This window comes from Mesoplodon bidens, assembly GCF_964165515.1.
Source record: "Mesoplodon bidens genome assembly, chromosome: 2".
NCBI lineage: Eukaryota > Metazoa > Chordata > Mammalia > Artiodactyla > Ziphiidae > Mesoplodon > Mesoplodon bidens.
Genome location: NC_138177.1, coordinates 175,078,035 through 175,100,610, shown reverse-complemented (window position 1 = coordinate 175,100,610; position 22,576 = coordinate 175,078,035). Strand labels below are relative to the sequence as shown.

The 22,576-nt window shown below is 47.8% G+C and overlaps 2 protein-coding genes across 3 annotated transcripts in view; one reads left to right on the top strand and one right to left on the bottom strand.

The window, feature by feature from the left end:
* The window catches only part of DNAJC16 (DnaJ heat shock protein family (Hsp40) member C16), a 39,360-nt gene extending 27,699 nt beyond the window's left edge, over window positions 1-11,661 (top strand). For both annotated transcript variants that reach the window (XM_081255979.1, XM_081255980.1), the window contains 8 exons: window positions 2,033-2,163; window positions 3,848-4,031; window positions 5,243-5,425; window positions 5,568-5,644; window positions 6,778-6,858; window positions 6,951-7,049; window positions 7,622-7,792; window positions 8,298-11,661. In XM_081255979.1, coding sequence (XP_081112105.1) covers window positions 2,033-2,163; window positions 3,848-4,031; window positions 5,243-5,425; window positions 5,568-5,644; window positions 6,778-6,858; window positions 6,951-7,049; window positions 7,622-7,792; window positions 8,298-8,694 — 1,323 coding nt within the window. In that variant the 3' untranslated portion in view covers window positions 8,695-11,661. The remainder of the gene's footprint in view (window positions 1-2,032; window positions 2,164-3,847; window positions 4,032-5,242; window positions 5,426-5,567; window positions 5,645-6,777; window positions 6,859-6,950; window positions 7,050-7,621; window positions 7,793-8,297) is intronic.
* A 378-nt stretch (window positions 11,662-12,039) lies between these two features.
* Window positions 12,040-21,225, bottom strand: AGMAT (agmatinase (putative)). The gene is made up of 7 exons (XM_081224566.1): window positions 20,870-21,225; window positions 19,687-19,889; window positions 16,902-16,950; window positions 15,658-15,853; window positions 15,040-15,219; window positions 13,806-13,890; window positions 12,040-12,482 (listed from the first exon to the last, which is right to left on the bottom strand). Exons 1-7 carry the CDS (start codon window positions 21,166-21,168, stop codon window positions 12,409-12,411), a joined length of 1,086 nt encoding a protein of 361 aa, XP_081080692.1. The 5' UTR covers window positions 21,169-21,225; the 3' UTR covers window positions 12,040-12,408.
* Window positions 21,226-22,576: the final 1,351 nt, after the last annotated feature.

The window sequence follows — 22,576 nt, the reverse complement described above, 5'->3', positions numbered from 1 at the left end:
GCAAAAAAAAATATATATATATATATATATATATTTTTTTTTTTTGGCTGCTCCAGGTCTTAGTTGCAGTAGGCTCCTTAGTTGCAGCACTCAGGCTCCTTAGTTGTGGCATGCGAACTCTTAGTTTCGGCACGCATGCGGGATCTAGTTCCCTGACCAGGGATCGAACCCTCATTGGGAGCATGAAGTCTTATCCACTGCGCCAGCAAGGAGGTCCCTTTTTTTCCTTTTTTAATATTTACTTATTTGGCTGCGCCAGGTCTTAGTTGCGGCACTTGGGATCTTCTTTGTCACGTGCAGGATCTTCATTGTGGCATGCAGAATCTTTAGTAGCGGCGTGCAAACTCTTAGTTGTGGCATGTGGGATCTAGTTCCCTGACCAGGGATCAAACTGGGTCCCCCTGCATTGGGAGCGCAGAGCCTTAGCCACTGGACCACCAGAGAAGTCCTTCGTCATCCTTGATAATGGTTATTTGTGCCTTCTCTCTTATTTTCATGATTGGTTTTACCAGAGGTTTGTCAATTTTATTAGCTCTTCCAAAGAACCAATTTTGGTTTTGTTAATTCTTCTTCTTATATATTTATTTTGTTTTATTGATTTCTATATTCATCTTTACTATTTCCTTTTTTCTACAGTTGTATTTTTGCTGTAACTTCTTGATACGGATGTCTAGTTCATTAATTTCTTTTCTATTATATTCATTTTAACATTGCTCTCCAAGTACTACTGATACTTTATCTGAGTCCCAAAGTTTTGGTAAATAGTATTTTCATTAATCACTTCAAATTCAAAATATTTTCTTATATCTGATATGCTTTCGTCTTAGGTCAATAAGTTATTCAGAGTTTCTTAATTTCAAAACAAAAAGGGATTTTCTGGTTTCTATCTTATATTGATTTCTTGTTTAAATGTGGTCAGAGAAGCTACTATATATATAATTTCAGTCCTTTGAAATATATGAAATTTAGTAATAACAAAGTGGTCATATTACAGTTTAGTTGTCCACCTTTTATACTCAGTAACATTGTTACTTTGGAGTTTTGTGGGGGGTTTTGTTTGTTTGGTTTTGCTTTTTTGGCCACACGCAGCGAGACATGCGGGAGCTTAGTTCCCCAGGGATTGAACCCGTGCCCTCTGCAGTGGAAGCACAGAGTCTTAACCATCAGACTGCCAGGAAGTCCCTGGGAGTTTATTTTCAATTGTTCAGTTTCCTATAAATCTTGAAGTAAGTTTGCCTAAAGATTCCAAATTATTGACTTTTTAAATCTGCTAGCGTAAAACAGTATACAAAAGTTGTCCAATGAAAAGAGCACTTGATTTTTCCTTTGACCTGAAATGGCTACGTCATTGCTCTCAGCCCTGCCTTTTTTTTTTTCTTTTTTCTTTTTTTTTGTTGTCTGCGTTGGATCTTTGTTGCCGCCTGCAGGCTTTCTGCAGTTGTGGCAAGAGGGGGCTACTCTTCGTTGCGGTGCGCGGGCTTCTCATTGCAGCGGCTTCTCTTGTTGCAGAGCATGGACTCTAAGCACGTGGGCTTCAGTAGTTGTGGCATGCAGGCTCAGTAGTTCTGGCTCATGGGCTCTAGAGCGCAGGCTCAGTAGTTGTGGCACACGGGCTTAGTTGCTCCGCGGCCTGTGGGATCTTCCTGGACCAGGGCTAGAACCTGGTTCCCTGCATTGGCAGACGGATTCTTAACCACTGCACCACCAGGGAAGTCCGAGCCCTGCATTTTTTAAAAAGATCACCATATGTTTATCTGCTCAAATGAGTCTGACTTACGTGGTTTTATTATTTTAGCCAGGATCAGGCACTTCTTTTTTTGGTGTTTTTTTTTTTTGGCTGCGCTGCACGGCATGTGGGATCCCAGTTCCCTGACCAGAGATCGAACCTGTGCCCCCCGCATTGGGAACACGGAGTCTTAACCACTGGACCACCAGGGAAGTCCCTCAGCTACATGTTTATTAAGCTGTAAGTAAAGCCCATTTTCAGTGAGAAAACTGAATCAGAATCCACTGTCTCTTGGTTTTTCTCCAGGCCCGAGGTATGAAGAAACAGGTTATTGATGACTTTATCACCCAACACAAGTATCTGTTGGCAGCCAGGCTCACCAGCCAGAAGTTGTTCCATGAACTCTGCCCCGTGAAACGGTCTCACCGACAGAGGAAGTAAGGACTGAAGGCTTTGCCCCTGCTCAGCAGTGCAGCAGAGGGGCATGTTGCATTCTACTACAAGGCAATAAACGCCGACCCTTAGACAGTCAGAATTTATTCTTCATGTAACAAATATTGATGAACAACTATGACAGTGAGGGGTATAACAGTCCAGGGCACCTTAGGACCAAATTATTGGGTGTGCCAGAGAGGATCCCCTAAGAGGTAACACTTTAGCTGAGCCCTAAAGGATGAGTAGGTTTTGCCGGGTGTCAGGGAGAGCCTGGGTCGCTGTAGAGCAGCATGGAGTAGGAGAGAGTTACTGTTCCTACCAGAGTATTCCACACAGGCTGAGCCTCTGGGGGTCTTGGAGAAGGTCTTGGAGAGGAGCCAGGTTAATGACTAAACAGTAGAGAAGTGAGGGTACTGAGGAAATGGTAAAATAATTAAATGGGAATAGCAAGGCTGAGGCATACTTATTCATACAGAGTGTCTAAAGTCTGGAAATACAGGGAAAATACTTATTATACCTCTTTCAGATTAATGAATCAGTACCTTTAAATTTAGGGCTGTTTCATCTGTGAAAGCTCTCTGGATTTGAGTGAAAGCTGTCTGGATATGACAGGAAAACATTTTGATCATGTTATGTGAAAATACAACTAAAATATTGTTTAAAATAGGAAAAATTCCCTGTGTTTCCAGACTTTTCAGTTTCCTTTATAGACTAAGAGAAGAAAGACTTTAATTAAATGTAAGGCAGGTGATCCTGGGCTTTAAGGATTGTTATTTATACCGCCTTCAGAAAGTATCCCCAGTCCACGCGCTCCTACCCTTTGTTAGCACCGCCACCCTCGCCAGGTCACTGTCACCTCTCATCGAGGCCACCGTGTTAGCCTCCTAACCTCCTCTGCCTCTGCTCCACTCTCCCACCCTCAGTCAGTTCATGTCAGCCAGCGATCCTCCTAACACTGTGAATTGGATCGAGTCCCCCAGTCTCAGGGTCTTCGCACTTGCGGTGCTCTCTGCCTGGAGTGCTCAGACCCCACTTCCTCTTATGGCACCTCCTTCACGTCTCTGCTCAGCCAGTCTGATGGATCGTGACTCCCAGCCCACCCTTGACTCTCTCCCCTTCACTTTTTTTTTTTCATAACCCTTGTCACTACTTGTCATGATCTATCCATCTATCTGTTTGTTATCTGCTTTCCACACTGGAATATCAGCTCCATGAGGGCAAGAACGTTGTCTGTCTTACCTGGCATCTGTTGAGTGCTCAGTAGTATTTGAGAGAACGAATGCATGAATGAATGATTAGATGAACTTTCCCTTGGCACCACTACAAAGGAAGCCCTTCAGAATGAGGCCCAATGGCCCTGGCCTCAGATAGGCTCAACCAGCCCTGCCTGCGGTGGGAGAACTAGCACAGGTGCCTTCTGCAAGGCCCTTCTGCATCAAGGGCTCAGTGACCATTGCCTTCAAAGGCATCTCTAAACGTCGTGAACTTTGGTTTGGGGAGAGCATCACCAGTCTAGAAAGAAGCAGGTCCTCAATGCCTTGGACATTTTCTCTCATTAGAGGCTCCCCCGTGAAGCTTTCATTCCTAAAACATGCTCGTTCACTTTGTAAATGTGAACCTTCACTTGCCATTCAGGTTCTAGCCGTGGCCTCGGGGATTAAAGTCTTCTCTTTTGTTGACATGCAGGTACTGTGTGGTTTTACTGACCGCTGAGGCTACCAAGTTGAGTAAACCCTTCGAGGCTTTCCTGTCCTTTGCTCTGGCAAACACACAGGACACGGTGAGGTTCGTGCACGTCTACAGCAGTCGTCAGCAGGAGTTCGCCAACACCTTACTGCCAGACAGCGACGCGTTTCAAGGAAAATCAGCGGTGAGTCGTGGATGCTGTCCTGGTCTTGAGCTCTGCATACGCACGTGACACTTAATTCTGTGTCCTCCTTCCTCGGGAGTTTGCAGTATAGATTCCAGGAAGTCCAGGAATCTCTGAAGCTTGTTTGTTCTGTTTCGTTTTGCCTATGTTTTCCGAGTGCTTGGAAGCCATTTGACTTTTTTTTTTTTTAATTAAAGTATAGTTGATTTACAATGTTGTGTTAATTTCTGCTGTACAGCAGATTGATTCAGTTATATATACATTCTTTTTTATATTCTCTTCCATTATGGTTTATCACAGGATATTGCGTATAGTTCGCTGTGCTTGTCCAAAGCCTGTTTTGAAAGCACTCCTAAACTAGTCTTTTACCATGCTGATTTCACCTCCTAGATTTTCAGCCTTGGACCTTCACAGAAAGCATCTTCCCTCTGGGTAAAGATTAAAGAGCATCAGCCCTTTTCACCAGTCTTTCCCCTTGGCAGGTCTAGTCTTACAGTACCTAGTTTGTAGAATCTTCCTTAGGCTACCAGTAATAGGCTTTCCAAATGTCTCCCTTCTGTGCTTCTGCCTCTTTTACTTCATCCTAATTGATTTCACCTTCCTTTCCCCTCCTTCATCATCACTCTCTGCAGAAGCATGAAATTCTTCTCTGTCTTTTTCATCATCTTGGTAATTATGGAAAAATCTCTCGGAAAAACAAAGGTTTCCTTCTTTATGACATTAAGTCAGAAGTTATAGAACAAAGTCTATTGAGAAGAAAGAGCTTTAACTTTAGCAAAAGCCCTGGAAAGTCACCACAAAACTAATTTCTTTTGTTAGAGAAATGTAAATCTCTTGCAGGTACTGTATACTCATCCACACCTGTGTTTGAGCTTCACTAGACCCGTTTTTTCCATCCTCCCTGAAAAAAACCCAAGCAACAGGGGCTTGCCTGGTGGCGCAGTGGTTGAGAGTCTGCCTGCCGATGCAGGGGACACGGGTTCATGCCCCGGTCCGGGAGGATCCCACATGCCGCGGAGCGGCTGGGCCCGTGAGCCATGGCCGCTGAGCCTGCGCGTCCGGAGCCTGTGCTCCGCAACGGGAGAAGCCACAACAGTGAGAGGCCCGCGTACAGCAAAAAACAAACAAACAAACAAACAAAAAAACCCAAGCAAGAGTAACTTCGCATTCTCTTGAGAAATCTCATGGTTTTTCCTCTCTTTTTCTCCCAGGTGTCTATCTTAGAAAGGCGCAACACAGCAGGGAGGGTGGTGTATAAAACCCTGGAGGATCCCTGGACCGGGAGTGAGAGCGATAAATTCATCCTTTTGGGTTATCTTGACCAACTGCGGAAAGACCCAGCTCTTCTGTCCTCGGAAGCTGTGCTCCCCGACTTGACCGATGAACTTGCCCCTGTAAGCACGTAGCCCAGGACAGCGGGCACCGGGCAGGGCTCCTGAGCCCCCAGAGCAACAGTGCCATGTTGGAGGCAGGGGACTTCTCCCTCCGGGGCTCAGGGGTCCAGGCCTGACCGTCTCCCCTTTTCTCCCTCAACAGATTTTTCTCCTTCGGTGGCTCTATTCTGCTTCTGACTACATCTCAGACTCTTGGGACAGCATATTTCACAGCAACTGGTAGGAGTATTGCCAAGTTTGAATTTCTTTCTCTCTGTTACCTACCAGGACCACTGTTTTTCTTTTGAGAAGAGTCCACTCTTCTTTGATTTCAGTGTGGACTCCACAGGCAGGTGGAAGAGTGTTTACATATTTTCAACAACTGTTCCCCTTTTTCTTTCTTTCAGTGACTTCCCTTTTTTTGTATTTGCTGATTGACCCTTTCCCACTGGTGGGAAAAGAAAGGATCACCCCTGGCTGCCCCTCCGGCTAGCAGAGCCTGGGACCATCCTCTTCATCAGAGCACCTCTGGTGTCCAGCACAGGGCCTGACACACATGGAGTCCAGTGAATAGATGCACAAATGAATCAGTGAATTAATCGGAGAAGGGAGGGCTATACCACTCCCACCCCAATGAGACCATGAGCTCCTGAGGACAGGCCATGTCCCACTCATGTTCGTGCTTCCTGGCCCCCAACCCAGCTCCTGAAAAACAGCAGGCCTTTGATGGGTGTTTGTACGTGAACAAAATTTCAGAACACCTAGTGGAGATCTTGAGAAGTCAACTTTTTCCTCCCTTTTCCTCCCCTCTGGGCCACATCTGAATTATTCTGGCCAGAAAAGAAATAATAATCAAAAAAAAGGAAATAATTCCACAGACCTTTTAGTCACCTGATACTACCCTTGACATTAGAATGTTCCTCCATGTTTACAACTTAAATCGTTTGTTACCCCTCTTATTGTTTCCTCTGCAGAATTTATTCAGCACAGCCTGAGACACAAAAACTTTTTGAATAAGTGATCTGAGCATTAGAACAGTGAGGGAAAAATCTCTGCTGTCACCACCACCTCCACCCAAAAAAGCCTCTGTTTGTATGAGATGAGAAAGTGTCAGACTTCCCTGGCGGTCCAGTGGTTAAGACTCCGCACTCCCAACGCAGGGGTTACGGGTTCAATCCCTGACTGGGTAACTAAGATCCCACAAGCTGCAAGGCGCAGCCAAAAGAAAAAGGTGTTTGTTGATGTGAAAACTTTTTGGTTTGGGGTTGTTTAGGGGGTTTTTTGAGCCACAGAGAGAAGAAACCTAAAACCACTCATTGACACGTCACAGCAGCCCACGTAGAGCTGACCAGAGCTTGTGAACTTCATTTTAGGCGGGAAATGATGCCCCTTCTGTCCCTGGTCTTCTCTGCCCTCTTCATCCTCTTCGGCACTGTCATCGTTCAGGCTTTCAGGTAAGAGCCTCCATGTCTGCTCAGTGCCGTGCCTGAAGGGTGAGCCCCAGACCTCACAGACCTTCTGTAATACTCCTTTTTCTTAACTTCAGTGACTCAAATGAGGAGCGAGAGTCAAGCCCTCCAGACAAAGAGGAAGCCCAGGAGAAGACCGGGAGGACAGAACCAAGCTTCCCCAAGGAGCCCAGCAGGTTGCCCTAAGCAAACGCCAGCACCTCGCCCTCGGCAGCAGCCCCGCACACCGCGGGGTCTGATAAGCGGCGTCCGAGGGTCTAGTTCAGCTGAGAACCCTGGCTCCCCTCCTTGTGTGAGATGTGGATTTAGGCAAGAGTCGCAACTGAGGGGCGTTGACTGAGACTGCCTAGGCGTTCAGACACAGGACTAGTTTTCTTCTCCTCAGTACCCTGAGTTTCTCAATCCCAGATTTAATAATGAAGGCGGGAAGGAAGCAAAGAAGCATGTCAGGGAGATGCTAGATGAGCCAGAAGCAGAGAACGGTGCGTCACCATAACTGTGTTGACGGCCTTCGTCCCGTCCTAAAGCCGCTCCTGCACCAGCTGAACGGCAGCACCGGCGAGGCTCCTTATGGGCCCGGGATAACCAAATCGGGGTCAGTCCCGCCCTGCTCATGTGTCAGGCTCGAGACGATTAAATAACATATCTAGTCTGGTTAGAACATATCATTTTCTTCCACTTGTTCCTTTTAAAAGTCATGGCATTCCCTTACCCTACAAGATCTTAACTCCTCAGTTTTTCTCCACAGCAAGATTCCTAAAAAAGGCTTTGTGGAGGTGACCGAGCTCACAGATGTGACGTACGCCAGTAACCTGGTGCGCCTGAGGCCAGGCCACGTGAATGTGGTCCTCATCCTGTCAAACTCCACCAAGACCAGCCTGCTGCAGAAATTTGCCTTGGAGGTCTACACGTTCACTGGGTGAGCTCCTGTGTGCCCATGAGAGGGGGCAGGGGCTGTGGGAGCAGGAGTGGGGGAGCCTGCACACTTGGGTAAGGAGGGAGCTGGAGGGGCTTGATCCGTGCAGCATGATGTTGGCTGTGACCTTCCCAACCCAGACCTCTAAGCCAGCACGTGGGGACCTTTCTTCCCCTTGACTGTTGGTTCTGAACAGAAGAGCTTGAACTCAGTCTTCCCTGAGCCCTTTCAGGAAACTCTCTTCTCCAGCTCTCGTGCCTTTTCCTAAAGCCAGACAGCGAGAGTGATGTGAGTGACACCCAGCAAGGGACAGGAAATGGATGAGGGGCTCCTGCCGCCATTGTAGAAGCCCTCCGGGTCCCGCAGAAATCCTTCGTTTCTCCTGTGTTCAGGCCCCACCCAACACAAAGCCTTTTCCTATTATTTAAAATCTGACTGAGGTACTTGTGTTCCCTGCGACTAAATGTGTCGGGAAACACCCTGAGTCCTCCCTCTGTCCTTCCTACAGGAGCAGCTGCCTGCACTTTTCCTTCCTGAGTCTAGATAAACACAGAGAATGGCTGGAATACTTACTAGAATTTGCTCAAGATGTGGCCCCGATCCCAAACCAATACGACAAGCATTTCCTGGAACGGGACTACACGGGCTACGTCCTGGCTCTGAACGGCCACAAGAAATACTTCTGCCTCTTCAAGCCCCAGAAAACAGTGGAAGAGGAGGAAGCCATGGGGTCGTGCAGTGACCTTGACTCTTCCCTCCACCTGGGCGAACCTCGAGGGAAATCTTCTGGCCTTGGATCCAGGCCCATCAAAGGAAAATTGAGCAAGTTGTCCTTATGGATGGAACGGCTGCTGGAAGGCTCCTTACAGAGGTTTTATATCCCGTCATGGCCTGAACTAGACTGAGAATTTCAAAAAGAGGCTCGAACTCTTCAGACTTTTTAACAGGCCCCTGTGAACAGGTATTTTCAGGACTCAAACTATCACAATGGACAGAGTATAGATTTTAGATTATGCTTCCGGAACAGTGGCTAGAAGAATCTTTCCTTTGTCCTGTTCTAACCTAGGAGTGAAAAACACCACACGCTGAATTCCCCAGATGAGAATACTTTCCTTTGGGTCTTTTTTCCTCATTTGAATGCCACGCTGTTTAAAATAGACTGCTCATTCCCTCTTCCTTTGTCGCCCCGCCCCGTGCTCGCCCCCCCCCCCATCCCCTGTCCTGTCTCTGTGCTGTGGGACAAGCACAGGGCTGGACCCTGCAGCAGAGCCTGGGGGGACCTCGCGAGCCTGCTGTGCCATCTGTCCCCCGCCCAGCCTCGGCCGTGCTTATGCCGCGGTGCATGCTGTAACGGTGGGACAACCCACCGCAGCTTCTGGGCCCTGTGTCTCAAAAGAGGCCTAGTTCCAAGTGATCTTACATTAATGGTTTTTTGGGTAGTAAATGGCTAAAAGTATATTTGGGGGGTATCCTCCTACAACAGCTTGTCAGCCACGGTTTTAAAAGGTTAGGACTGAGTGGGGTTTCTGCACGTACGTTTGGTTTTCTTCCCAAGACGAGAGAAGGGAGGGCTGGGCAGTGCCTGAGCGATGCCTTCGTGAGCATCCCATCAGCCCCCTCCTGAGCACTAAGGGTAGCCGGGGAGGGATCCGCGTGGCAAGAAGTACTGTAATGACCTTGAGCCATTTACCTGTATGTTTTCAGATGCCTTTCTGCCTCTGTCAGTTTTAGGGTATGGATATTAGGAGCCATAACTTGTAATCTTGCTCTCTGAACGTAGAGGTAAGCTGCTATAAGCCAGTAGATGTTAAACTGACGACACGTTATTCCTGCCGTGAGTCAGGCTCAAGGAACCTCTTCCCTACAGTGATGTCTCTTTAGTAAAATATCAGACATATCTTTGTATCAAGGAACTTAAAATTTCTCAGCAATTGTATTTTGAATACTGTTACCCCAAAAGTGCTGTATCTTCAAGTCCTCTTTGGTGACAAGTGAGCCAAGACACGTTCTAGACTCCTGTTTTGCTCACTTTGAGCTTCTGGCCTATATTTTGATGTCTCTTCTTAACTGTTTTCACTCTTAAGTTACAACTGCTTCACCAGTAACAGGGTCAGACCTGTCATCAGCACCCCAGCTCGCTGAGCTCCAGTGAACGATGGACCCCAGGCGGGGCCCTACCAGCCAGTTAGAGAGCTTACCTTTTCTTTTTAGAGCACACCACCAGTGGAGTTTGGACAACCTCAAAGAGTTCAAATGTCAAAACAAGTTGCCTTTTTGTAAAGTGAAGGGTCAAAATCAGTGATGGGACAAAATAGGTTAATATTTTCTTTAATCGTAATTGCTTTAAACTAAGCCATTTGGATTGAGCTACAGTGGCAAGTAACAAATTATTTGAGCCCAGAAATTCCTAGTTTTCATGGAATCTACAGCTTTATTTAAGAAAATAAATCACTGCCAGGCTTTATTTTTCCACATGATCCTCTAAAAGTGGATGTTTATTCTGATTGCCGTATCTCATGGCACCTGGCCTAGGTAGAGCTGATCAGGGAGTTCATTTTTGGCTCTGTGAGGCACCAAGTCCTCAAAATTACTTTCTGCCTCTCTTATGGCCAAGTTGCTTATATGAGTAGTGTTTTGGTTCAGTGGTAGGTTTTTATTTTTTTAATTTCTGGTACTCATGGGATTCCTGACCTTAATTTCTGAAAACCAAAAACACCCCAGAATCGTTCACTTTAAAAAATTGTATCATTAAAATAGAAGGCACCTTCAGACAGCTGCATCTCTCATTTGTATAAAGAAAGGAAAGTGATAATAGTGAAAACATTCCTAGGAAAGATTTCAATCCAAAAAAATCATCTACAGATCCGTTTGGGGGCTGGTAGCTATGTCCTCCAAGAGGAAACTGGGAAGCTTTTAAACTGACCTTTACCCTTGGCCACCCAAGCCTTTCCTCCTGAATGTCATGTCCATGAATTTGTTTACTTTTGTGTCAAATGTATGAGCCACTGTCCTGGTCAGCCAATGCTACCATTCCTCTTACATATGTAATCACACAGACCCAATTTTGGTTTTAAGTTAACTTCCTAGTCTTCGAGTGTCTTGAAACTGACAACGTTGACGTTTTCAGAGGTAGGTTTTTCTGATTGATACAGACTATGCATCATGTTTAGCAGAGGGGAACAACAACTGGCCTAAAACAAGCCTTTGTAGATATATGCACCCATTTAAAAAAATTTTTTTTATTAGCCCAGGTGTCGGTGGCACAATCTGTGTAACACCGAGTTCATCACCTCCAACTAGGCAACATGTCAGCGAGCAAGGCTGCCCTAACTCCCATTGGGCACCACAGGCTTGCTGCCATCGCTTATTGACCATGAAAACTTGGTTGTGGTTTCAAATAATAGGTTGATTCCCTCCTTACTCAGTATGTAAATGTCTTCCTGCTATATAAAGAAGTGGGATCTGAATGTGTTTTAAGTGATTTGCATTGTTTGGGGAAAGGGATTAGGAGCAAACACTCAAACATTTTTTTCTAAGTAAAATTCTTGAAAAGCTGATGCAAAACATTCTTTACAGCTGAAACGCTGGTCATGTCCACATACCTGACATTGTCCCTTGAAACAAACGCAGCATGTCTGCTGCCGAATCTGTTCAGTTTGTCAAGGAGGATGATTATACTTTCGAGACAGACCTGAAAAGAAGGTGAATATTTTGCACTTTTGATACTCTTAGGAACAAATAACTTATTTGGCAAATGGTGTCTTTTTTATGTTGTTTTTGTTTTGTATTGTGAACAGGCACTGAAGCTGATGTTATTTTAAGAATATTACAGACTGGAAACAGAAATAAACTATTTTACTGTGTGATGATTATGGGTAGCTCTTATGTCACGAGATGATGATTTCACCATGGACACATTATCAACAAAATTGAATTCGCATGTAACTCAACACATGCTTAAGGTCATCACGCCTCCACTGCAGATTTCAGGAATTGCTGTCATAGAGGGTGGGTCAGCTTGAAGAGAAGATAATGCAAAACTGAGGCTCAGAGGGAGCGGGTTAAGGAAAGGTCACTAAGGGCCAGCTGATGTCACCTGGTTTTGAAGACATTCGTGCATCTTCCTGGGCTTTTGAGTGGGAAGTTTCTTTATTAGGATCTGCATGTTATTTTTTCTTTCTATGTTCACGATGGTCCTAAAACCAAGATGCTCCTCACCGTAGGGGCTGTATTTGAAAGGAAGATGCTATAGAAATACGGAATGTTTTTCTGCAGTATTATTTCAGACGGTTTTTTCATTTCATTCCTCCAGATCTTAGATAATCTTAAACTAAAGTCTCCATCCCTTTCCCCTTTATCCTCCATCACCATTCATCAAAGGAAAAAAAAAACAGCACAAGCACATTTTTTTTAAGTTAATTCAAACACCTTAGGAATATTAGCCGTTTGGATTAGAGTTCTACTGCAAGCCCCGATTGTGGAGCCACCAATGACACTTTTAGCAGAACGTTTTATTGGCATAAACTCTTTAGTACTCAGATTGCTTACACATAAGTTCTTCTGGAGAATTTGTCATCCAGGCAAGCTCTTGTTTTATCTTGAACATCGTAGCACAAGATTCAGGCGACTGTCACTTTGGGGAGAACACACAGCATCTCAAACAGCAGGTTAGCCGCCACGAGGGCTGTGTTTCCTACAAAGCAGTGAAAAACCCAAACGTGAACACCACACAGACCGCCTCCTGAGGCCAAGCCTCTCGGGCTCCTCAGCCTTTGTCCCTTTGTGCTTCCAGAGTCCTGCCTTGCGCACTCCTCTGCGGTTCCCCACCGCCCCGTGGACATGATTTCCCCGGCGTTCTCTCCATCAAGCATCATTCAGAAATGGTATTTTAAAATTCAGAAGCCTCTCTGTTTACTCTGAGAACAGATTTCCCCCAAAGGAAAACCTATCACATTGGTGTGTATCGTATTTACTATCTATCCTCTAAGGCTAATGGGCCTAACCCTGTAAGCTTTTCTAGATTAAAATTATTGGGATGGCATCGGCTTTGAATCTCTCTCCTAAACCAGCTAACTCCCCCACTTTAACAATATTAATAAATATCATTTATGCCTTGAGAATTCACTTTTCAATGAAATATCCAAGGCAAATGGCACTGGGCAGCCCTATCGCTGAACTGCACGCTGGTTTCTCTCCCTTCTGCTGACGGGTGGGCCAGCTGACAATCCTTAGCCGCCTCCCAGCGGTTTTGTTAGGGTTCATTAGCTCACATCTGTACAGTGTACAGTAATAGGTTTATTTTCTTCACTGTAGGACATACTCAGCCGGTTCCTGAGTTATATAAAGGGACCCGTCCATCTACTTACTAACTAGATTAATACAATTTAAACTAGCCGCCGGGACTTCCCTGGTGGCGTAGTGGTTAAGAATCCGCCTGCCAATGCAAGGGACACGGGTTCGAGCCCTGGTCCGGGAAGATCCCACATGCCGCGGAGCAACTAAGCCCGTGCGCCACAACTACTGAGCCTGCGCTCTAGAGCCCGTGAGCCACAACTACTGAGCCCATGTGCTGCAACTACTGAAGCCTGCGTGCCTAGAGCCAGTGCTCCATAACAAGAGAAGCCACTGCAATGAGAAGCCCGCGCACCGCAATTAAGAGTAGCCCCCGCTCGGGCTTCCCTGGTGGCGCAGTGGTTGAGAGTCCGCCTGCCGATGCAGGGGACGCGGGTTCGTGACCCGGTCTGGGAAGATCCCACATGCCGCGGAGCGGCTGGGCCCGTGAGCCATGGCTGCTGAGCCTGCGCGTCCGGAGCCTGTGCTCCGCAACGGGAGAGGCCACAACAGTGAGAGGCTTGCGTACCGCAAAAAAAAAAAAAAAAGAGTAGCACCCACTCGCCGCAACTAGAGAAAGGCCACACACAACAAAGACCCAACGCAGCCAAAAAAATAAAAAATATAAAATAATTAAAAATAAACTAGCCACTGCCTACGGATCACATTTGTCTCCCTTACTCACCAGAAGGATCGTACGGCGGTGAAACCTCCACAAGATCACAACCCACCACGTTCAGGCCTTGACAACCCCGGATGATCTCCAGAGCCTGTCCAAGATGAAGCTTGAGTTGTCCAGAGAGGTAATCATTGACAACAGAAAGCAACCAGTAGAGGCCTCCATGGATTTCTCCCAACACGGGCCCTTCGACTTGGAACTGTCGCTTTCCCTCAATAAACATTCATTGACCACCAGGCACCCTGGTGGGATCACAGAGACAAACAAACCCAATCGCTTCAATGCCAGCACGAAGGGCTTCAGGAATAGTATGAGCACATGTCGCAGCCTGAAGAGGCTGGGGAAGGCTCCCCCAAGGTGGAAACACTTAGCTCAACGAACTGACCAAGCAGAGGAGTAGGGGGAGGGCAGCCCAGAGAGAGGGAAAGACACATGCAAAGGCGCCAAGACGCAAGAAGTACTAGTAGTCAGACGTGGCCAGAGATAGGATGAGTGAGGGGTGGTGGCAGGAAGAGCGTCACTTAGCTTCCGTTCTGCGGGTGAAAAGCAGGCAGGATGCAAAGCCGAGGAATGAGGAGTGTGTTCTAGAAAACTGACGGGAACTGGGAAAGGCTTTAGAGAGGCTGTTATGACCATCCTCCTTTCTGAGAGGATAGAAGATAGTTGATTAGTTCAAGCAGTCTTCATTCATTCACTCCAGTATCTGTGAATACCTCCTACTTATATGTCAGACACTCTCCTCGGCTCGGAGAGTAGTGAACAGAACAAAGGTCCACCCCTGGAGCTTTCCTTCTAGGTAGAGCCACACTCCAGTTCTGCCTCCCTGTGCTATGCTCAGCTTACCATGGGAGCTTTCTTTGGGGGTTTCTAAAACTCTTGAACTACCCTGGGAAGTGTTAAGCCCACTGTGCATACCTTTAAAATTTAACCCCAAAAAGGTAAGTTTGGTGTCTGAACAGGGAACACTACAATATTGTCCCCATGAACAGGTGGACCAGAGGCAGCAAGACCAAATAACGGACTATTATATCCCAGATAAGAAATGAGGGCCCTTGCCATAATCAGTCACTCATCAATAAGGGAGAATCCAAACCTGTGATCAGCCCTGAGCACAATAAAGGTCCAGGTGCTCTGATTTTAAAAGCCCATCTTGATTTCTAAAGACTCAGGTCAGGTCCCAGGAAAGTGGGGAGCTAAGTATCCTCACCCACAGGAAGTGTCACTGGGGGAGCCTCCTTACCTGACTAGGGGTGAGACCAGCAATTTCGGGCGTCCCCGTCCCTGGGGCATAGGCAGGGTCCAAGCCGTCGATATCAAAGCTGATATAAATGGGTCTGACTCCCATTTGCTGCCTCACTTTTCCCATCAGAGGGACCAGTGACTTCATCCAGCAGTCTTCAGCCAGGACCACCCGGAAGCCCTGAGAAAGAATTGAAGAGCAGAAAGTTGACACTTGGGCCTGGCAGCATTTACTGGGCATTTCCTATAGGCCTACCCCGTACTCAGCTTATGTGCACCTCAAAGTTAACCCCCGATATCCATGAGGAGGGAACTACCATCCCCATATCAGACCCATCGCCTAGGGTCTGGACTTCCTTCACTCTTTTCCAAGCCAGCAGCATCCAGGGGCTTGGTTTGTTTCTGCTTGTCTCCCCTCCCCAGCAATAAGAGGCCTCCTCTGCCTCGTGAACTATCATCCCCGCTCTTATCTGCTCCACATGACGCAAACTCACCTTTCTGTCCCCACTTTGAGCTTGATTAGCAAAGTCCCTTTCAACCCATAGCCTCCACTGAGTGGGCAATGGAGAGGAAGGCACTTTGGGGCCGGGGACAGAGGGAGGGGCTTTCGGCCTGTCACCTGGCTCCGGCTGTATCTGTAGGTATCCAAAGTCATGGAAGAGCCCCGGATGCCGATCTGTACCACGCGCTTACAGTCCAGGAGTCCCTCATCCACGCACCGGCGGAAGGGCGTCCCGTGATAGAGCTTCTCACCCAGGGCCTTGTCCGCCACGTCCATGTGTGCATCCACGTGCACCAGCCCCATAGGCCCATGCCTGATGACAACAGGGCGGCTCAGAGGCCAGGCCTCCCAGTGGGGCCTGAACACCACCACCCTCCAGGCCACCAAAACTTGATGACAATTCATAGCCATGGAGGGGGGACCTGGCATCAGTTACCAGCCTTGCAACTGGTTTCTGTCTTCAAACCACTTAGCTTCTCAGAAGGACAATAAGCTCAGAGAAGTCAGGCAGAAAATAGTCATGTGCTTTAGCTGACACTCCCTACCTATCACCCAGAATTGTCTTCACTTACAGATGGAGAGGGCTGGGAGGATGAAAGTAAAGGGTGGCGGCTCAGGTGAGCCCGTCTGAAGGCTCACCTAATCAGCACCACCCTTTCTCCAACTGCGGTACCAAGAAGTAGCTTCCACTCAGCTCTCTCTCTATAATCCCCATCAACCCTGCCAGCCGCCCAAGAAAAACAGACAATCCAAATCAGTGCCAGGCAAACACAGCTTCCAGAAAAGCCTTGTACCCATCCACCCACCTCCAACCAGAATGCCACCCACATAGCTTTCCTCTATATGAATTCTGGAGCTCACCACCTTGGCCCATCTGTCTATTTCTCTAACTAACCAAAATTAGTCAATCTCTGGTAGGTTTTCACTACTGGAAAAATCCATCTTCTCATCCTCTGGGAAAGGGGCCCTTTCAGGAAAAAACAGGGCCTCTCCTCAGCAAGCAACACCATTGTGCCTGTCAGTATTCATATTTGGCCTTTGAAGCAAAACAGAAACTGAAGTTAACTGGGGTTGTGTATTTCACTAGGGGCTCATCTTCCAAAAACAGAGGCAAACGCTGAGCGTGCATACCAGAGCAGATCTAGGGCGAGGGCGGGTGGCCAGGGTGTTAATAATAAATTGTCTTGGCTCCCATCTGGTGACTGACAGACACACCTGGAGCTTGACCTTAATTTTGATCCATAGAAGCAACTCAATGGGGAATTCCCTATCATCCCCAATAACCTGAGCCAGCAGAAGGGTCACCTGACGCCATCTAGCAGAAAACAACTCATTCCCCAGCTCCCGCCTTTGGGACTTACTTTTCTGCCATCGCTTGCAATATAGGATAGGTGATTGTGTGATCTCCACCTTCAAGGAGAAAAAAAGAAGAAAACATCTGGAACGTGGATAAGATTCGAGGGCCATGTATCACCTAGAAAGATCTTTAATCTGCCCAGTTCTGCCACCCTTTCGATTAGAATGGAAGAACTATAACCCCAGCTAAAATATAATCTTGTTCAGTGGTGGAAAAATGGCCACTAAATGTCTGACATTACATTGTCATTTAAAAGAGGAAATTAGGGCTTCCCTGGTGGCGCAGTGGTTGAGAGTCCGCCTGCCGATGCAGGGGACACGGGTTCGTGTCCTAGTCCGGGAAGACCCCGCATGCTGCCGGGAGGCTGGGCCTGTGAGCCATGGCCGCTGAGCCTGCGCGTCCGGAGCCTGTGCTCCACAGCGGGAGGGGCCACAACAGTGAGGGGCCCGCGCACCGCAAAAAAAAAAAAAAAAAGAGGAAATTAAATTAAGGCTTATAGGGAAAATGCTTGGACCAGCTCTGTCCAGTTGAACTTCCTGCAGTGACATGCATGTTCTGTATCTGCACTGGCCAACATGGTGGTCACTAGCCATTGGCTATTGAAATGTGGCTCATGCAACTGAAGAATTGAATTTTTTATTTTATTTTATTGTAATTCATTTAAATAGCCACATGTGGCTAGGGGCTACCATAATGGACAGCACAGGCCTAGAAAAGTATTACCATTGATAATTATTAATAACAACAACAGCTATATTTATGGAAGCCTAAAACATGCCAGTCACAAAGCTGGGCGCTTTATATGCACTTGTGTTATATGCCCCTAACACAATATAAGAAGGTAGGTGGTGGTATTTTTATTCCCATATTACAGATAAGGAAATGAAGCATGAAGAGCTAGTGAGAGGTGGAGCTGAGATTTCAAACCACGTCAGCCAGAAACCCCACTCCTTACCACTATGCTCTGCAGGCTAGGCCCTCTCATTTGGCAAAAATAAATTTGGATATTTAGAAAAAGGTACTATTTTGACTATTGGTGAACAGGAAGAGGAAGAACTGCTACAGTGAGAGTGGGGCAGGGTGGGGGAGGGTAAGAGGAAAGCTGCTCTATAGATTGACATAGACCCTGACGAGAGGAAAAGACCCCCTTGCAGTTCTCTCAGATAAAGTCATTGAAACGACGTCCTTGAAATAGTTAAGAAGTCACAACTAAGCCCCTGCTGGCAGCCTCCTCAGGCCTGGCTGGCATCAAGGGCTGGGACAAGGTGAGGTGGATAGAGGCACTTGCCGGATGCAAAATTGAAGGGACACCAAAAAAAAAAAAAAAAAAAAAAAAAAAAAATTCAGTAATTGGGGAATTCCCTGGCGGTCCAGCAATTAGGACTCTGTGCTTACGCTGCAGGGGACCTGGGTCCCATCCCTGGCCAGGGGACGAACAAAGATCCTGCAAGCTGTGTGGCCAAAAAAAAAAAAACAACCCTAAGTAATCAAGATAAATACTATTTTAAAAAATCAAAATCAATGCAAAAAAAAAAAAAAAAGAACCCATGATACGGACTTCCCTGGTGGCGCAGTGGTTAAGAATCCGCCTGCCAATGCAGGGGACACAGGTTCGAGCCCTCGTCTGGGAAGATCCCACATGCCGCAGAGCAACTAAGCCCGAGAACCACAACTACTGAAGCCCGTGTGCCTCAGAGCCCGCATGCTGCAACTACTGAGCCCACGTGCCTAGAGTCCATGCTCTACAACAAGAGAAGCCACCGCAATGAGAAGCCCGTGCTACTTTATTTTATTTTTCTTTTTTATAAATGTATTTATTTTATTTTATTTTTGGCTGCGTTGGGTCTTTGTTGCTGCATGCGGGCTTTCTCTAGTTGCAGTGAGTGGGGGCTACTCTCCGTTGCAGTGCACGGGCTTCTCACTGCGGTGGCTTCTCTTGTTGCGGAGCACGGGCTCTAGGTGCACGGGCTGCAGTAGTTGCAGCATGTGGGCTCAGTAGATGTGGTATGCGGGCTCTAGAGCACAGGCTCAGTAGTTGTGGCGCACAGGCTTAGTTGCTCTGCGGCATGTGGGGTCTTCCCAGACCAGGGCTCAAACCCGTGTCCCCTGCATTGGCAGGCGGATTCTTAACCACTGTGCCGCCAGGGAAGTCCCTTTTTTTTATTTTTATTTTTGGCTGCGTTGGGTCTTTGTTGCTATGCATGGGCTTTAGCTGCGGTGAGCAGGGGCTACTCTTCCTTGCGGTGTGCAGGCTTCTCACTGCAGTGGCTTCTCTTGTTGCAGAGCATGGGCTCTAGGCACGCAGGCTCAGTAGTTGTGGCACATGGGCTCAGTTGCTCAGCAGCACGTGGGATCTTCCCGGACCAGGGCTCAAACCCACGTCTGCTGCATTGGCAGGCGGATTCTTAACCACTGCGCTGCCAGGGAAGTCCCCCATGATAAACTTTAAATAAAGATAGTATCAGCAACTGTGCTGTTCTGAGCCATACTGCAACCTGAGGCAAAAAGGGAAATCAGTAATATGTATTGCTGACTTTTTGGCACCCCTTAAATTTTGCACCGAGGTGAATGCCTCACTTGCTTCACCCTGGTCCATCCCTGTCAGTCACATTCGTCCAAAAATGTAAATATCCTCTCCCCAGGGGTTAAAATAAATGAATTCACAATGTTCCCTTTCCTACCGTCTCCATATTGACAGTGGCTCACCCTGGAGAAGTAACCGTACTCCAGCTCATGATAAATAGACCCTGAGCTCAGAGAACTACCCTCTCCCTTGCAGATGCCATTACCCAAGGTCAGAGGAATACAGCCAGCTGCTACAATTTTCTGATAGGCCTCTCGAATTAGGCGGCAGCTGTCCTGAAGGTTGTAAAGATTGACATTCACATCGCCTAGGTCTGCAACCATGAGGGACTGGAAGGGGAGGGCTCCTGTGCTAGGGTTGGCTGTCCAAAGCAGCACTGATTCTTCGCGGATCCGTCGGGGTCCAAATCTGGAGGAGAAAGAATCAGCCTGTGAGCCATCCCTAAAGGTTTAGAGGCTCTGCCTAGGCCGAGGCTTCCCAGGCTCTGTGCTGGGGCTGGCTGAATCTTTGCTGCAGGGGGTAGGGGTCATCCTATACATTGCAGGATGTTTAGCAGCAACCCTGGTCTTTACCCACTAGATGCCAGTAGCAGCCCTTCCCCCACGTTGTGATAACCAAAAATGCTTCCAGACTCTGCCAAATGTCCCCTGGGGGGAAAAAGTCACACACACGTTGAGGACCACTGATCTAGCCTATATAGTGAAGAGATAAAAGGTACAGACTTAGAAGCCCACCAATCACCAATTTACTAAATGGCATTAGATAATTTCTTAATCTCCCTTAGCCTCAATTTCCTAAACTGTTGCTGCGGAATCGTAAATAGCTGATGTTCAATAATTAGAAAAATCGATTTTACTTCCTCTAACTTGATCTTAGGAAAACTGCCTTATTTAGGGGACTTCCCTGGCGGTTTAGTGGTTAAGACTCCGCATTTCCACTGCAGGGGGCATGCGGTGATCCCTGGTGGGGGAATTAAGATCCTGCAGGCTGCGTGACCAAAAAAAGAAGAAAAAATTGCCTTATTTGGAGCAAATTCTTGAGTCAGGTGACATCTAGAGGTTTGGGGAAGGGGCAACCAGCTTCTGTTCTCACACTTAATGTCCCCTGCTTCTGTAAACCGGGGTACCCACAGCCACCATCCAGCTAGGCCAGGGAATGGGGCAGGGAGAAGGCTCAGTCCTTGAACCCCCTTTCTTTACCAATGGATGACGCGGCTGAGCCCTCGGGGTTGCTTGAGGGAAACCAGCTGTCTCTCAAAGGATTAGGGGCACTTTGGAGACAGGCACTGGCTTCCAACTCGACCCTGGGTGAGGGAAAGTGCCTCTCCATGAGTTTTGTGTGGCTGCCAGGCTGTCCCAACACGTGTCCCCGAGTCCTTCGGGGCTTACCTCGCCCCGGGCCGGTTGGAGGTCCCAATGTCCAACGGCACCCCGATGAAGGCGGCATCCAGCCCCTCGGGGGAGGCCTGCACGGGCAGCCGCATCATGGAGCAGATGCCCACCGACCGGGCCACGAACTCGGAGCTGGGAGGTTGGTTCCGGGGGGCGTCGGAGGCCTGGCGGCTCTGGCTGCTGCCGGGGTCGCAGAACCCCGCCGCAGGACGCGCGCGGCCCCCGGGAACCAGACCCCGCGCGCCCCCGCCGCACCCCAGGCCCCGGGCGCAGCCGGACGCCAGCAGCCGCAGCATCCCGCCCGCCCCGCTGGTCCCCGCTGGTCCCCGCAGCGGCCGGGGCGAGTGTGCCAGCGCCCGAGACGCCCCGGGCTCAAAGGGCAGGGGCGCCTGGAGATCAAAGGCGGGGGAGGGGCCCAGGGACCGGGCCGCTCTCTCTCTGCACACCTTCCTGGACTTCGGCCTCTAGTTCCTTTCATAAATAGAGCCAGCCCCGCGGTTCCCTACTGACGTCCACCGCACTGCCCCAGGTGGGTCCCTCCCCACCAAAATCAGGCCCTTGGCAGCTTCTTCTCCCAGAGTAACACCTAATGCAACTTCCCTGGCAGTCCAGTGGTTAAGACTTCAGGCTTCCACTGCAGGGGGCACATGTTCGATCCCTGGTTGGGGAACTAAGATCCCACAACAAACCTGAAAGATTTGAAGAGGAAAGACCTTTCTCTAAGCGAGAGAAATTGGAGCATTTTTAAAAAAATAATGTACCAAGAAATGTCTGGGTGGGAGTCCCAGGAAGCAGAGTCTTTCTAAATTAACCTTTTTTAAAAAGGACTTAGAGGCGAGCCCACCTGTGCAGTCCTCTTTATCCCTAAGGGGAGGGGGGAAAGAAGTGATCTGTAATGCAGTTATGGGAGCCATTTTGTGCTATTATATATTTTTTAATCTCTAGAACTTGAGATTGAATGGGAAAGGCCCGAGTTTGCATTAAATTTGTCTCTTTATATAAAATCACACATTAAATCACACCACCCTGCAGGGTGAGGCAAAGTCTCCTAAAGATCAATAACAGGTATTCAGTGTGGCAATCGGCTGCCGAGCAGGTCCCTGCCATTTTCTGGAGCAAATGCAACAATCTCTTGGTTATTCCCTTAACACCTTTTTATTTATTTATTTTTTTGCGGTATGCGGGCCTCTCACTGTCGCGGCCTCTCCCGTTGCGGAGCACAGGCTCTGGATGCGCAGGCTCAGCGGCCATGGCTCACGGGCCCAGCCGCTCCGCGCCATGTGGGATCTTCCTGGACCTGGGCATGAACCCGTGTCCCCTGCATCGGCAGGCGGACTCCCAACGACTGTGCCACCAGGGAACCCCACCTTTTTATTTTTTAATTAATTTTTATTGGAGTATAGTTAATTTACAACGTTGTGTTAATTTCAGGTGTACAGCAAAGTGAATCAGTTATACATATATACATATACATATACATATATCCACTCTTTTTTAGATTCTTTTCCCATGTAGATCATTACAGACTAGTGAGTAGAGTTTTCTGTGTTATACAGTAGGTCCTTACTAGTTTAACACCCTTATGCCTAGATTCTACCACTATTTCTGTCATATGGTTTGTCCTGAAGGTATCATTTTCTTACTGTCTTTTTTCCTTTCATTCTTCTCACAAGTATTTGCGTGCCTGTTATGTGCCAGGCACTA

What these genes read in the sequence shown, in the direction of transcription:
- AGMAT (XM_081224566.1), bottom strand. Translation starts at nt 21,168, where the DNA reads ATGCTGCGGCTGCTGGCGTCCGGCTGCGCCCGGGGCCTGGGGTGCGGC. An exon ending in TCCAACCGGCCCGGGGCGAG is followed by an intron (nt 19,890 to 20,869) that starts GTAAGCCCCGAA and finishes TTTCTCCTCCAG; the next exon opens with ATTTGGACCCCGACGGATCC. An exon ending in CTGTATTCCTCTGACCTTGG is followed by an intron (nt 16,951 to 19,686) that starts GTAATGGCATCT and finishes TTCTCCTTGAAG; the next exon opens with GTGGAGATCACACAATCACC.